Raw genomic sequence first — 13623 nt, forward strand, 5'->3', positions numbered from 1 at the left:
ATTCTAGTGTTACAGGGAGAACTCTAATAAAGCCGGCTAGTGGGACTATCATGATGAATGATTGCAAACACACAATGGCATTACATAAATTAAGAAGAGGTGTCTGTTCAAATTGAAATGTATTTTCTGATTTGTGGTTCAAGAGCCCTCCAGTAAGGAGCTACACAGCCATCAGCTCAAATCCCAGGAATCATGAGGGGGTCACCAGTCATCTGAGGAATAATCTCCCAGGCTTATTGGACAGGAGCACCATGGTAACACACAGGAAGCTTACAGCGCCGAGGCCCACAGCGTCACACCGCTCCAATTACTGAAAAGATGCTTTGTTCAAAGCCAATCTTTGTGAGACACAATGACATACAGGATACAGTCATTCATTGTCTGCTCGTATTTATGTGCCTGCGTGTTTGTAGTCTTACCTGAGCCCAAGAGACTTGCTGTGCAAAATAAAAAGACAGATAAGCAGGGTGGGCGGCCGAGGAAGAAATGTGACCTCAAATGGCTGCAGCTTCTTCTGAACATGTTGCTCCTGTTTCCTCAGATTACGATTATTAGTATCCCCGAACGCCTGATCAGATGAGATGTAACGGATCAAGCAGCAGGCGCACATACTGCCTGATGTTCCTGCTCTACAGTGTGCTCCTCCTTTACTCTTTCCTCATTAGCATAAATTCTCCTGGTTGGCTGTGTGTTTGCGCCACCTGTTTTACTTGTTCAACCGGAGGTCAAACGGACATTGCTATTCAGCTGGTAGCATTGCTGCAAATGCTTCCCATCTCTGATGACCAAAGGGAACTAAAATATGGGCAACAGGAGGAGGGACAATGATCCGGTTGCTACTCTGATGAGAACAGAATTGTTTATTGGTCTGTATGCCTTTCTACACATGTGCACCAGCTGTAAACTGTTATTTCGTTGCATATTAAAGCGTTATCCTCAAGAGCCCAATTAGACTCGCATGATTCTAAATATAGAAGTCAATTTTAAGATAAAATGAAATGTAAAAAAAAGTGCGTGCCTCATCCTGAATAAGGAAACACAGCTACTGCGCCCTTGCTTATTATTCCACACACAATACACAGCAAAACACTTGAGAACCTCTCATTTGTTAGATGTCTGTGGTTTCAAGTAATTAGGAAGACAAAGACAGCCCATGAGGTCTCCAGTGACAAGGAAGTGGTTGTTCAGCCTCCCCCCCCCCCCAAAAAAAAAGACCCACACAAGCTAACAAGATTTGTAGGCATTACCAAAATGAAAAGGAAACAAAAACTACAAAGCTTAAAAAAAACAAAACAGTTGGGTGTCCAATAAATACAGGACGTGGAGAGAAAACTCTTTGTTTAAATATTTGATTACATTTTCTCTCGCTGGATTTTTAGCTTTCAATATTTTGACAGTTGCTATTTATTGGATACACCACCGGCTGATAAAACAGTCTTGTTTCAGACTAAGTCAGATCCCTCTACCAGGCAGCTGAACTCCTCTTTGAAGCTCACACCCACTCTCCTCGAAGAACCTGGCTCGGGTCATATGCAGAACTCCAAGACGCTGATAAAAAAAAAAAAAGAAGAAGAAGAATTTGTCAAGCAATTGGTTGCTGGGTGATTCTAATTATCAATATTCTAAACTAGGGCTCCTCACTATTCCCAGATATTATTGAACGTGTGCAATCTTTATACTTATGAGTCAGAAGTACAGTGATAAGCAGTAATGTGAGGTGTCAGAGTGACAGGCAGAGTGACAGGCAGAGCGAAGCACTTGGGTATGGCATCCTTGTTCCCCCTTCTTCAGCATCGGTCAAACATGGGGGAGCAACAGCGGGAGATAAGATGGTTTTAAAGTGATAGAGCCTCACAGTGCATTTTACCTTCCAGTTACTCACAAATATCTGACTTGAGCTCGCAAAGACATTTCTTTTCCCTTCTGCAGCACCTCAGAATGCATTAAGAGTCAACCATGGAGATTTAGCTTGAAGCTAATGGTGACTGACAGCTTTCAACAGTGAAATTACCCAAAAATGTCCATTAACAAATGCTTATTGTTCAGTAAAAACGTTCTTCTTTATCTACACATATGCTCAGTAATCCAAAAAACTTTGAGGTCAATGCTTCAGCTAGCTTTTTTCCGGCTAGTTTTGTTGCTCTCGCTGCTGTCAGCTATCAAAACCATCAATTCCAAGCTAGATACACCAGACTGGGAAAGTCTTTGTGAGCACACCTATTAGTGAGAACTTTAAATGCAAAAAACCCAACACCTCGGGGTGAATTATTGCTTTAAGAGAAGGCACCTCAGCCTCTCTAGACACTTAATGGAATAAAGTGGTTGGGAAACAGTGGGAAATTTGTCCACTAAAGACCCAGATACATCCCTATGGAATTGCAGGAGACAGAGAAGGCGCTACAAGCAGAGCAACTGTGACTTACATTTGTCAGGTGGACAGAAAACAAGACTCCAAATGAATGCTAATGTTGCTCCTCAAATAGACAATTCAAGGAACCTGTAACAAAACCCAGGACAGGCCATTGAAACCCATTTCCACTGAAGCTGCTAGGAAACAGCGAGCGAGAGAGAATCGGGTATTAGATTCATTTGCATGTCACTGCAATTAGACGAGACGCTGATTAGCAGCTACTGAGCTGCAGCTGGAAACTGAGAGCGTGATTCTAATCCTGGTTCGTGATGACTGGTAAACCTCATCGGCAACTGTTGTGAGGTTTTCAGTTCGTATTTCAAACTGAACACCGTTTACACTTAGTTTGGCTTTACTGAGATGAATGTTAGTTGAACTAGAACACAGATTTAACCAAGAGACATTCATAACACTGAAGTCTAACAAATATATGGGACACTTTAGTGAATAGACTGCTATAAATCCTTTACTTTTATATTTACTCTTTTCATCAACCCTCGTTGGCATGCTTTTTTTTTAATCTGCTGTTTTTTTTCTTAATCTTTCGAATGTCACAATCCAAAGGGATACATTTAAAAAAATAAAATAAAAAATCAATGCATTTCTTTAAGAAAGGTTCAGAATGTCCCTGAAACTGAAAGTGGTGGTTGTTTTGACACTAACCACACACACGTCTTTTGAAGAGGGAGCCGCTATTCTTGAAGTGATCGTAAAGATTTTTTGGTCGTGTCCTTAAGTACATCTTGGCCTTTAAGGTTTACTTCTGGCGGTTACTTTTGATATCTTTTTTCTTCTGTTCTTAACACAGACTGAGTGGTGTTAGCGTCTTGCGAGAAGCTCTCAGGCCCCTGTTGATGATTTTAGATGAAGTCTTGTGTTCACAGCCCATATTAACGGCCCGTTTTTGTGATACCATACCAATCCAGCCTGAGGCGACAAACACCTGTGTCTCTGCAAGATCGTCTGACCGGATGCTGAATGACAGTTAAACTTCCTATTGCAGACAAAAGCCAGACATTAGCAGGTTTTATATTTTGGGGTTCTAGACCCCACAGGTCATGCGCACCTGTGACACCATAGTGCTTTGAAACTAAAATCACACTCCGGCTCTAATAAAACACTTCCATCATTATTCTACTGGCAATTAAACATTCATATTTTGAGCACTTTCCGTCTATCTTTTTAAGTCGGCGTTACAAAGACACCCGACAATGCCTCTGCTGTTCAAATGAGCCTCTCTTGGCTTCTGTTGCTAGAATTTGACAGCCGGTTCTATGCCAAGTAGGTCAGAAGCTCCGTTGTTCCCAGTTCCAAAGTGCACTGTTATGAAAGCAGCCCAGGCGTTGCAGATAAGATCATTAATACAGAGAAGGAAAAAAGGAAAACAAGTGTCTCACGCCACAATTTACCAACACACGCTGAGCTGACACAGAAAAAAAAAATCCTAGTCATCCGAGCTTCAGAATGACTGCAGAAATTTGGGATGTTATTATTGTTGGTGCTGGACTCTCTGGACTCAGTGCTGCTCATTTGCTTCAAAAAAAGAATGCTGAGTTGAGAATACTGATCCTGGAAGGAAAAGGTTTGTTGTTGTTGTTTTTTATATTCATTTTTTATATATATTTATGCTTTTTATAACATCTTCATTTGTCTGTTGTGTAGATCGGGTGGGAGGTCGCACCGTGTCCATTGATGTACCTGCAGCTAATGGTGTTGATCGCTGGGACTTTGGAGGACAGTGGGTAGGAAGGTAAATATTGATCACACACAGCTACAAGTAGCCGTTTGAGACGTTCCCCTTCTTGTTTTTACCTGCTCAGTTAGTCTGTCTTACTGGTACTGAGTAGAAATGCAGCACTGCACAAGAGACAAATGCAGAAAACCAGCCTCTCTGCAGTGAACCGCTATTATGTCATTGAAAACCACTCTCATAGTTGAACTCTCTTTCTACGTAATCATAGGTGCCATGCAGGAGACATTCAAGGAAAATCAGCAGAAGTCAGAGCAAGTAGACCCCTCAGACCTTGGGTAGACCACTGAGCCTCAGCCAAATGATTTGAACAAATTCACTTTCTGACTAGTGGCCTAGTGGTGAGGTGGATACAATTGCCTCCTGAAAACAGAGAGGATGCATGTGAGCTGTGATCCGCTCCGGCCTCCAATGACAAAGTGATGGAAGAGATCCACTTTGTGATGCAGAATTTTGGAGTTTTAAGGATCTCAACATTAGTAACACACAAGAGCCCACGTGGATACTTAGACATGGTCATCGGGGGAAGACGGGATTGTACCAGCAACCCTTCGGTTGCTAGACAGCCACTCTACCTCTGAGCCATGCTGCCCCCTTCGTCCTTTCAGTTTTAGTTAAAATAATAGTGGTAGAACAGTGCCGTAGAACAGGACTTTGCTCTTAATGTTGAACAACAAATAAAAGCTGTCAGCCACAGGTGTGAAAGGAAATGGTGGCACACTGAGAATATTCCTCCATGTGTCATATGTTGCATGTTGTTGTGGAAATGATGGAGAGGAGGGTTTTAACATGTTATTGTGGAAATGGTGGAGAGCAAGGTTGGTCACAACATCTATGCAACAAGTTTAAACACCATCTGGTTGCCAAGGTAACATGTTTGGAGTTAAAAAAAAAGTAGGAGTATAGTAGGAAATTAACAAATATAGGATTTCTGTGTATTAAGTATTGTGAATGGAGCAGCATGGCTCAGAGGTAGATCAACCGAAGGGTTGCTGGTTCAATCCTCACTTCCCCCGCTGACCATGTCCAAGTGTCCTTGAGCAAGATACTGAGCCCCTAATCCCTCCTGATGGCCCTGTGACGGACTGGTGACCCGTCCAGGGTGAACCCCGCCTCTCATCAATGTCAGCAGGGATAGGCTCCACCTCCCGCGACCCTTAACAGAAAAGTGGAAAAGAAAATGGCTGAATTGATGGACGAAAGTATTTTGAATGTCACTCGTCCCTGTGAGCTTTTATGCTCGTGGCTTTGTAGATGATTTAAACCTCCTAATTTTATTAAACATTTGTTGAACTGATGTTTGATAAAAGTGTCCATGCGTGCAGTAACATTTCCGGAGCGAGTATTGTTGGACATGAATAGCAAAAATAAATACTGTAGATAAACTCTCCAGAATATGACTTCTGTTAAACTCTTAGCTTTTGAAATACGTTTTTGACTGACAAATGAAAACACGTTTTCAGGTTTCAGCGTATTTTCTGTTCCAAATATAAAAAAAGAAGTGCAGACTGTGGAAGTTTTACAAAGCTTTAGATGGAAGGTCAAATATAAACGATGATCTTTGTTCCTGACCGCCAATCGTGCTGATTGATTGGAAGTGTCTCCTGGTCTGGTGTATCCTGTGCTAAAGAAGCTCACATAGGACGCGTTGAACCTGCTGTCCTGAATGTTTAGGACTTGACCAGCTCTTATCATGGAGGCCAAGGGCACATTTCTGGGTCATATTACGGTACTCACTTAGGCTCCAAAATGGATTATTTGAATGCACCGTCAATCTGTCCCGCTAGGAAAGAATGTGTGTGCTTAACTTTGTGGTTGACATGTGTATTGAGTTGTGTACTGAAAGGTTTGGATCTTTACAGTTTGGTATTTTACTGATTGGTATGACATCCAGTGGATTATCCCACTCAGAAGAATGGAACATTCCCACTTCCTAGTTGCTCATGAACCTACTGCATATTCCACTTAGCTCACCTTTGATGTGTAGGTCAGATCCTTACTGTGCAGTTTTCATATTCCGCCTGCCTGCTTGGTCCGTCCAGCCTCGTGCCGTTTCAGCCACCCTCATTTCTGTCGTTGGCCTTTGTATTTCTGCCTGTTTTCACTGTTTTGGATTTGTGAATAAATTGTTTTTACTGTCTGCCAAACCTCCAAGTAATTGTTAATAATGAATTCTCACTTCTTCCACCTTCTGACAAGTGACAACACTACCTCTTCAGAATGGGCCAGGCTGCGTCTATTCCTTTTCGTCATATTTTAGGAAGAAATCTCATGGGAAATGTCAGTCAGGATGCAAAACTCTTCAAATACACAACAACACTTTTGGCAACTGGATGACTCAAAAAGTACAACTGTGAGGTGCTTCGCCCAAAAACAATACAATGTCAGATTATTTCTCATGCACTTTCCTTTCACTCTTTAAAACCACTTTTCAATGACTTTTCCTGTTGTTGGAGGACTCACTCAAGCAACGGTTTTTTAAACGCCATTTTGACTCTGTGTTCAGTGGAATGTGCAACGACTCTGCATCTTGAAACACTGCAAATAAGAGCGATGACGCTTGTCACACTGCCTCTTTTCTCTTTCAGCACCCAAACACACATCTTGGATCTCATAAAGGAGCTGGGCTTGGAGACTTACCCACAATTCAATACTGGCAAGAAGGTGTACCACACGGGTGGGCCTGGTTCCAAAGTTCGCACCTACAGAACCAGTATCCCTGCTCTGTCCCCAGCGGTTTTACTGGACCTCACCACGCTGCTGTGGAAGGTGGGCCAACAGAACTACACAAGATGTTCTCACAACTCTCAGAGGAGGAGAAGGAGCATTGCATTTGAACCAAGAAATAACGATTCAAATTAGAATTTGTTTCAGTTGATTTACTTCTGTGGAGATTTATTTTAGTCTACTTCATTTTCCTAAAACAAGCTGAGAATCAAAAGGACATCCCTAATAAGTGCAGTAATGGAATTTTACATAAATAATGCAAAGTGTTTTGAACAAAAGTTTATTTATCAGTGCATGGTTAGAAAAGGGAAAGTCCACTGTCAGACTCTATATTGGCGCTTTGAGGTATTCTTTTGTTATCACAATAAAAAAAGAGATGCCGCTTTAAATCAACATGAGTGTTTTCTGATGATTGTACCTCACACAGATTGACAGGTTAAGCGCCACAGTGTGCATTCAAGAGCCTTCAAGGACACCAAATGCTGCAGCACTCGACAGCATGACCCTGCACTCTTACATTGAGCAAAATGCTTGGACTACAGGTGAGAGCTCACAGCAAATACTGTATAAACTCTTAATTGCTGTGTTGTCGCCAACCAGACTTGTTTCTGTTTTCTTGAAGACGTTTAACCTCTCATCCAAGAGGCCTCGTCACTTCTTTCTAACCGTTGAGGAGGTGCAGGATTTAAACTCTCTAAAGTTGAGCTGTTAAATAAAAGGTGAAATGTCTTCAAGACAAATGGAAAGTTGCCTACGACACAGCGCTTGAGAGTCGACGTACCTTCATTTTTTGTTATGTACTGTATATATTCTGGACTCCAGGGTTGTGAGTTTTTAGATAGAGAAAGGAGATAAATCTATTGATTTGAGAAGAAATCCCTGTTTCAGTTGCAAACTAGAAAACACACACTCTTGACTGTAACCTTTCACTGGCCTGGAGCAATCTACACATTCCCCTCAGGAGTTTAAGTATTTCCTTCGTTTGCATCAATTTTCATCAGAACCCACCCATTCAAAGATAAAGAAGAAGATAACAAAGAGATTTCCAAGTGAGTGATCCTGAATCCGCCCCTCTATTTCGATTTGCTCCAAAAACGAACGGCCTCTACCTCGGCCTGTGCTCCTAAAAACATCCCCTCCCGAATAACTAAGAAGAAAATTAAGATGGATACAAGCGAGTTAAGCTGATGTTCCTTTCTGATCCTTGTCAGTGTACATTAAATGTAAACGTGATTGAACAAACTGAACGAAGGTGATTGTCCCTCTGTATGGTTTGATGATCGTCCAACTGATATTTGTCAAGATAATTCAATGCTGCAGGGACCTCTAACGCTGGCATTCCTATAGACCCAGAGTACTCCAGCATTGTCTTGTCAGTATATAAAATGTCAAAGGCTAGATTATAATTCATGTCTAGATTTCATGCCAAAATCAAATAGTACTTTTCTGTACCAGATTTATTGACTAGACTAAAAAGTCACCTCAAATTTATGCTCCGGTTGGACTTGCAGAACAATGTCCCTGCCAGGGAAGTGATATTATCCCTGCATGTGTGAGAGCTCCAGCACTGTACTCATTCATTCATCCCTTTCTGACAGAACTGAGAGAGGAGATGGGAGTGTGTAGCAGGTCTGTCTTTGGCATGGAGCCATCCCAGATGTCCCTCCTGTTCTTCCTCATGTATACCGCAGCAGCTGGAGGGGTATTACCTCTGCTGGAGAGTACCCCAGGCACTGCTCAGGAACTCAAGATAAAGGTGCAGGTCATATCCTTCTTAAGACTATTGTTGATTTGAGTGCTTCCTTAAAACTCCAGACCACAAAGCATTTGTTCTCTTCTCTTCCAGTCGCTCCCCCAACAAGTGCATTAGCTTTCTTTGTCCTTGAAGTCGGGTTCAAGTTATGTTGGAGATTATTTACGTTAACAAGATAACGCTGCTGGCAGCAAAGCACTTTGGACTAGATAGTCCTCATCATAGTAAGAGGCCAGCTCAGGGTTTTCATTGGGCTATTTTTTGTCGACTACGGATTTTTCCCTCCTTAGTTTAAAGCTACGGAGTGAAACGTTTATGTTCATCCTCTGGCAGCAGAAGTTATTACCACAAATCCCTCCAGAAAAATTGCAACTCTGCAATCGATTAAATCAATGCAAATCTAGCCAAGGGTGCGGGAACTTGCATATTGTCAAATAATGCTTGCGCTTTCGTTGCAAAAGGTTTCGAACGTTGATGCGGGAGCTAAGATTTTCTAGAGGACGTCAGTTCTGGGACACTACATGACACATCATCACCTTGGGCAGGCTTTCACATGGAAATTCATTAATGACATCACACAATCCTGCCAATTTGGTCTGATAACATTTGGGGAATCTAGAAGAAAATACGCATGATCAATCTACAGTGTCCATATTCAAATTGGCAGTGGGCCAACCAGATGAGGGCTTCTCTGTATGTTCCTCTTGTGACTGTAAAATGGTGGATAAATTGTTTTGGCTGTATACAACCCATAAGACACGACTCTCGGTTTGAATTAGTTTGAGTGAGGACCTGAATGTCAGTGCCGTTCATTTAAATGACAATCTGATGCACAAAGAGTAGCTTTAAGATTTACAGATTCATAAAAATATCAACAAAAATACATTTTTAGTTGGGATAGGTCTCATGCTTTCTGAATCTGAATCTGCTTGTTGCAGACGAATGGCCCGCTGTTTTTCATTTTACTTCATCCTGACCCTGAGGCTGGGTTGGCGTATTCCTGCCGTGCGACTTTGTTTTTTGAAGACGTCTTGGGTCGGTGAATGCAGTTGCGTGTGTTGGAACCACTGGACTAGAGAGAGAAATTCATTTAAATTTAGAGAAAGATAAAACATGGGGGACATACTGCATTCTGTTGGATGACCGCATTCTGTGGAGTGCCCCTCTTGAGTTTACTCACTAAAAAGGTCTCACTGTGAATAATTATTTCCTCCTCTTCTGTGCATTCGGAGAGGAATGAGCACAAAAAAAACAAAATGTTGGCTACTGTAGTCATTTGCATAGCTTATAGACGCCACAGGGAATGTACTGTTTCATAATTTGTGTGAAGTGACCCTTAAAACGCGCTGCCTCTCCAGGGAAGGAGGGTATCTTGACGTATTCAGCCCATCTTGCTATTGTAATATCTGTATCTCCACAGGGAGGAACCCAACAGCTTTCCCACTGTCTGGCAGGCTGTGTTGGTTGGAAGAATGTCCGGCTGCGTTCTGCTGTGACGGCCATATGGCAGGTGGAGTACAGTAACAGCTCACTCAGGGAGTGATGAGGCGCGACACTGAGATAACAGCTTCCTCAGTTGGGAATCTTCAGCGAAAGCCACTGTCTGTTCTGCTTGACTGTCTTCCACATCCAAAGCCAAGAGAGGCCAAGAAGTCCCATGCACTCTAAAGTGTAGAGCTTTAACACATTCATGCATTTATTTATCTATTCATTCTCTGAGGATGCTGCTCATTTCTGTATCAATCAATGAAATGACAAACATAATCCAATAAACATATCTTGCAAAAATGTAAAGTAATGTAAAGCATGAAAAAAAGGGAGCTGGGATGTATTTCAATACCCACTTATGCACTGAGTCACATCCAGGCGGCCACAGCCTTTCCCATCATGCATTTGATGCGAGGCAGGGAACACCCTTGACATTTTCTTAGTCTGTTGCAGAGCTAACACATATTGACAGACAAATACATTCACACTCACATTTACAGCTATGGGCAATTCAGTGTGTCTGCGTCACCTCAAGTGAACCAGAAGAATCCCACACAGGGACGGGAGAGTATGAAATCTTCACACAAATCTTCAAAGCGCTTGGCTGGCATCACACCCAGTGAGGCAATATATGGAATTATAAATGTACAAAAAATTAAGTTAAACAAGTACATTTACGATGCTATATATAACTGGATTAGTGAAACTTTGGTGGCACGGAGGAGCTTGAGATTTAATGCCTTTTAAATCAAAAGAAATGAATTTTTTCATACTAGAAAGGACTCCGAGAGCCCATACCTCCACCAAGGCAACCGTTCGGCACCTGGCACTTTGGTACTTGCCCCTAATTAAAGCTGCAGGGAGTGATAAGCGGTGCCTGACAAGTGTTGGGGTGTGTGGCTCTTGTGACAGAGAGGCTTTTCAGGAATGAGCAGACTTGTGCTGCACTGTGGTGCAAAGATCACCCCTCGCATCCACTAGGTGGTGCTAGAGAACACGCACTTATTACATGTTATGCTGCCGTACATCACGAGACGGCCAACAGCGCAATTTGGATGTAAATCAAATGATGTTGCATTGCTTACTTCCTGTAACCACTAGGTGGCACTATGACTACATCTCACATCAGCTTGTAGACATCTTCAGGCCGCAGCCCCTCATCAAAACGTCTGGAAAAGTCCTGTTAAAATCCTCATTAAATTTTAAAATTGGCTGCTTCGCCATGGCAACATAGAGTAATGAAAACTCAAGGCTCCACAGAAACACTTCACTGAGTGGTTGAGGTGTTTCTGAACAAGTGTGAGACGGACCATGTTGACTTTGAGGAGTATAAAACCCCACAATAAAAAAACATCTAGTTTTCTGGTGCTACCAGGTGGCGCAATGACTTATCTGCCCTAAAATCCAGTGGCTTCCCAAACCCACTTCGTATGTTTACAAGTAACCCTGGTAACAGAACAAATGCCACCACAACATGAGCCCTCTTGGTGGGAATGTTAGCAATGAAGGTGCAAAGAAAGCCAGTCAGTAGCTCTAAATGTTAAGTACATGTCATTTCTATATATACTGTGGTCTCCAGACGTTCTACGTACGGTAACATTTTATGGTGGCAGAAAGCTCATTACCAGGGACTTAAGTTTAATGGAACAAGGGAGCAAGCATGTTAGAGTTGTCAGTTAATACCAGTGATTATAGCGCAGTCGAACAGAGCGTCCATTTTTACCAGCCCTTCAAATTTATTTTAACACTCCATTGAAACCAGATTAGTTCATAATGGATCATTTATAGCTGGATATCTCAACCTTTAACACCTGTACTTAACTGATTTCTCCCAGGTTTCCGTCTAGACATCATGTGACGTGTCAAGCAACGGTGGCTTTTGCAGATTTACCGCACTCATAAATGGAAAGTCTGGCAACAAAAAAAAAAAAGATGGTACAGCGAGCTGACTCTTGTATTTGAAATGAATGATCAGAGCAGAGTGCACTGCTCCAGACAACCAAACATACAAAACCCTGCTAATTAAATGAAGCTGTATTTCTGTTTCTCTCTTTCAACAGGATGTTGAGTGGGCTCAGGTGAAGACTGCCACTGACACCTTCTTGTGCAGAGCTGTGATTGTCACCTGCCCCCCTCATTTGGCAGGTCAGTGTGTGTCTCCCACCTCTGTTGACTAACTAAATGAAATTCTCACTGGTGCAGAAGGCAAATAAGCGACTTTCTCGCCACGTTTGTCAAATGGGGCAAACGGTGCATCCATGCAGATTTTTGTGCAGGCACTGGGGTTTGGCCGTCTTTTTTGGATTCTTTAAATGTCTGAGGAATGGCCTGGACTGTATTTCGAAGCAGAGCAGAAGTGAAGTTACAACTTGAATTGGGGGCTAATGAGACATTGGCAATGGTCTGCAACGAGAAGTTGAAAGAGACGAACATGTCATTAATGACCTTCCTGTTATCAAGCGAGGAGGGAGAGAAAACATGGACTCCTACCAGGTTTTTTGGGGGGGGGGGGTTTTTTGCTCTTCACGCAAACCACAAAGTTTTAATTGAACCAACAAAATGTAACATGTAATGCAAAATAAATAAAAAAATGAAAATAAGAACAATAAATTGGAAAAAAGATATCAAAGGCTGTTTAATTAACATTAGAAATAAGTGAGTTTTTGATTCATCAAGTTGGAAATTTAGGAACGAGTCCTACAGCCCAGAGTCAGTATCGCTGAACACCCTTCATGTTCTGTAGAAGTCCAATGGCTGACACAAGGCCCGCGGTTAAGATATTGGAAAGTTGTTGTTTTTTTACGATCGATGTCAGTAAACGCTTCACTCGTGAATGTTGAATCTTTTTCTGTGTCTTCAGTCGCTAACAAGCAGCTGAACAAGGCCTGAATTGTCGTCCAAGGCAAACACAGAGGAAGCACAAGAGTTATTGATGGTGTGTTTTCCTCGGAGCATGATGTTACCTTTGTACCTCTAATGACTGTAATTTAACTTCAAAAACTTTCATTTATTTTTTTGCCTTGGTGTTTATTTCCTGCGGTGATACAAAATCCATTATAAGAATCCCACTGGAACCCGTGGTGTTGTTCCCACCTCAGTGTTGGACCTCAAAGAACACAGCCAAGACTGAAACCCTGGCAAACCTTACTGGTAACGTTTTACAGTTGTTGGTTTTACTGCAAAACGAAAGTGCTTTTGTTTTGGAATAACAGTTCATACATATACACCTCAAGTTGTTGGGTACCAACTGAATTAAAACAAGTTATCTAGTTATGACGGTTTTGGAACAAAGCCCCCCCCCCCCCCCCCCCCCCCCAAAAAAAAGTAATGTAGTACCATGACAGTACTTGGTCCAAGGTGGAGGTAAATGCTCCAGGTGCTTCAGTTCAAGAAAAATTAAAGAACACTTCCTTACATTGTTGGTCATGTGACTACTCTTGTTTGAAGTTGCCTAGATACAGAGGGTGGCTCAATTTACCCTGGCTTCCCCTACCA

At 42.2% G+C, this 13623-nt stretch overlaps 2 protein-coding genes across 5 annotated transcripts in view; one reads left to right on the forward strand and one right to left on the reverse strand.

Annotated features, from left to right (window-relative positions):
* vsig8a (V-set and immunoglobulin domain containing 8a) overlaps positions 1-13623 on the reverse strand; it is a 70350-nt gene that overhangs the window by 16042 nt on the left and 40685 nt on the right. For 2 of the 4 annotated variants that reach the window (XM_086187846.1, XM_086187845.1), the window contains one exon: positions 1467-1548. The exons of the other annotated variants lie outside the window; for them this stretch is intronic. In XM_086187846.1, coding sequence (XP_086043972.1) covers positions 1467-1548 — 82 coding nt within the window. The remainder of the gene's footprint in view (positions 1-1466; positions 1549-13623) is intronic. 4 annotated transcript variants of the gene reach the window in all.
* LOC147244249 (putative flavin-containing monoamine oxidase A) overlaps positions 3738-13623 on the forward strand; it is a 57355-nt gene continuing 47469 nt past the window's right edge. Inside the window, exons 1-7 of the mRNA XM_086187843.1 lie at positions 3738-3992; positions 4073-4160; positions 6749-6929; positions 7315-7429; positions 8486-8643; positions 10061-10150; positions 12189-12273. Coding sequence (XP_086043969.1) covers positions 3875-3992; positions 4073-4160; positions 6749-6929; positions 7315-7429; positions 8486-8643; positions 10061-10150; positions 12189-12273 — 835 coding nt within the window. The 5' untranslated portion in view covers positions 3738-3874. The remainder of the gene's footprint in view (positions 3993-4072; positions 4161-6748; positions 6930-7314; positions 7430-8485; positions 8644-10060; positions 10151-12188; positions 12274-13623) is intronic.

Source organism: Aulostomus chinensis, chromosome 19 (genome assembly GCF_037954235.1).
Source record: "Aulostomus chinensis isolate RoL2024-O1b breed Wild chromosome 19, RoL_Achi_v1.0, whole genome shotgun sequence".
Taxonomy (NCBI): Eukaryota; Metazoa; Chordata; class Actinopteri; order Syngnathiformes; family Aulostomidae; genus Aulostomus; species Aulostomus chinensis.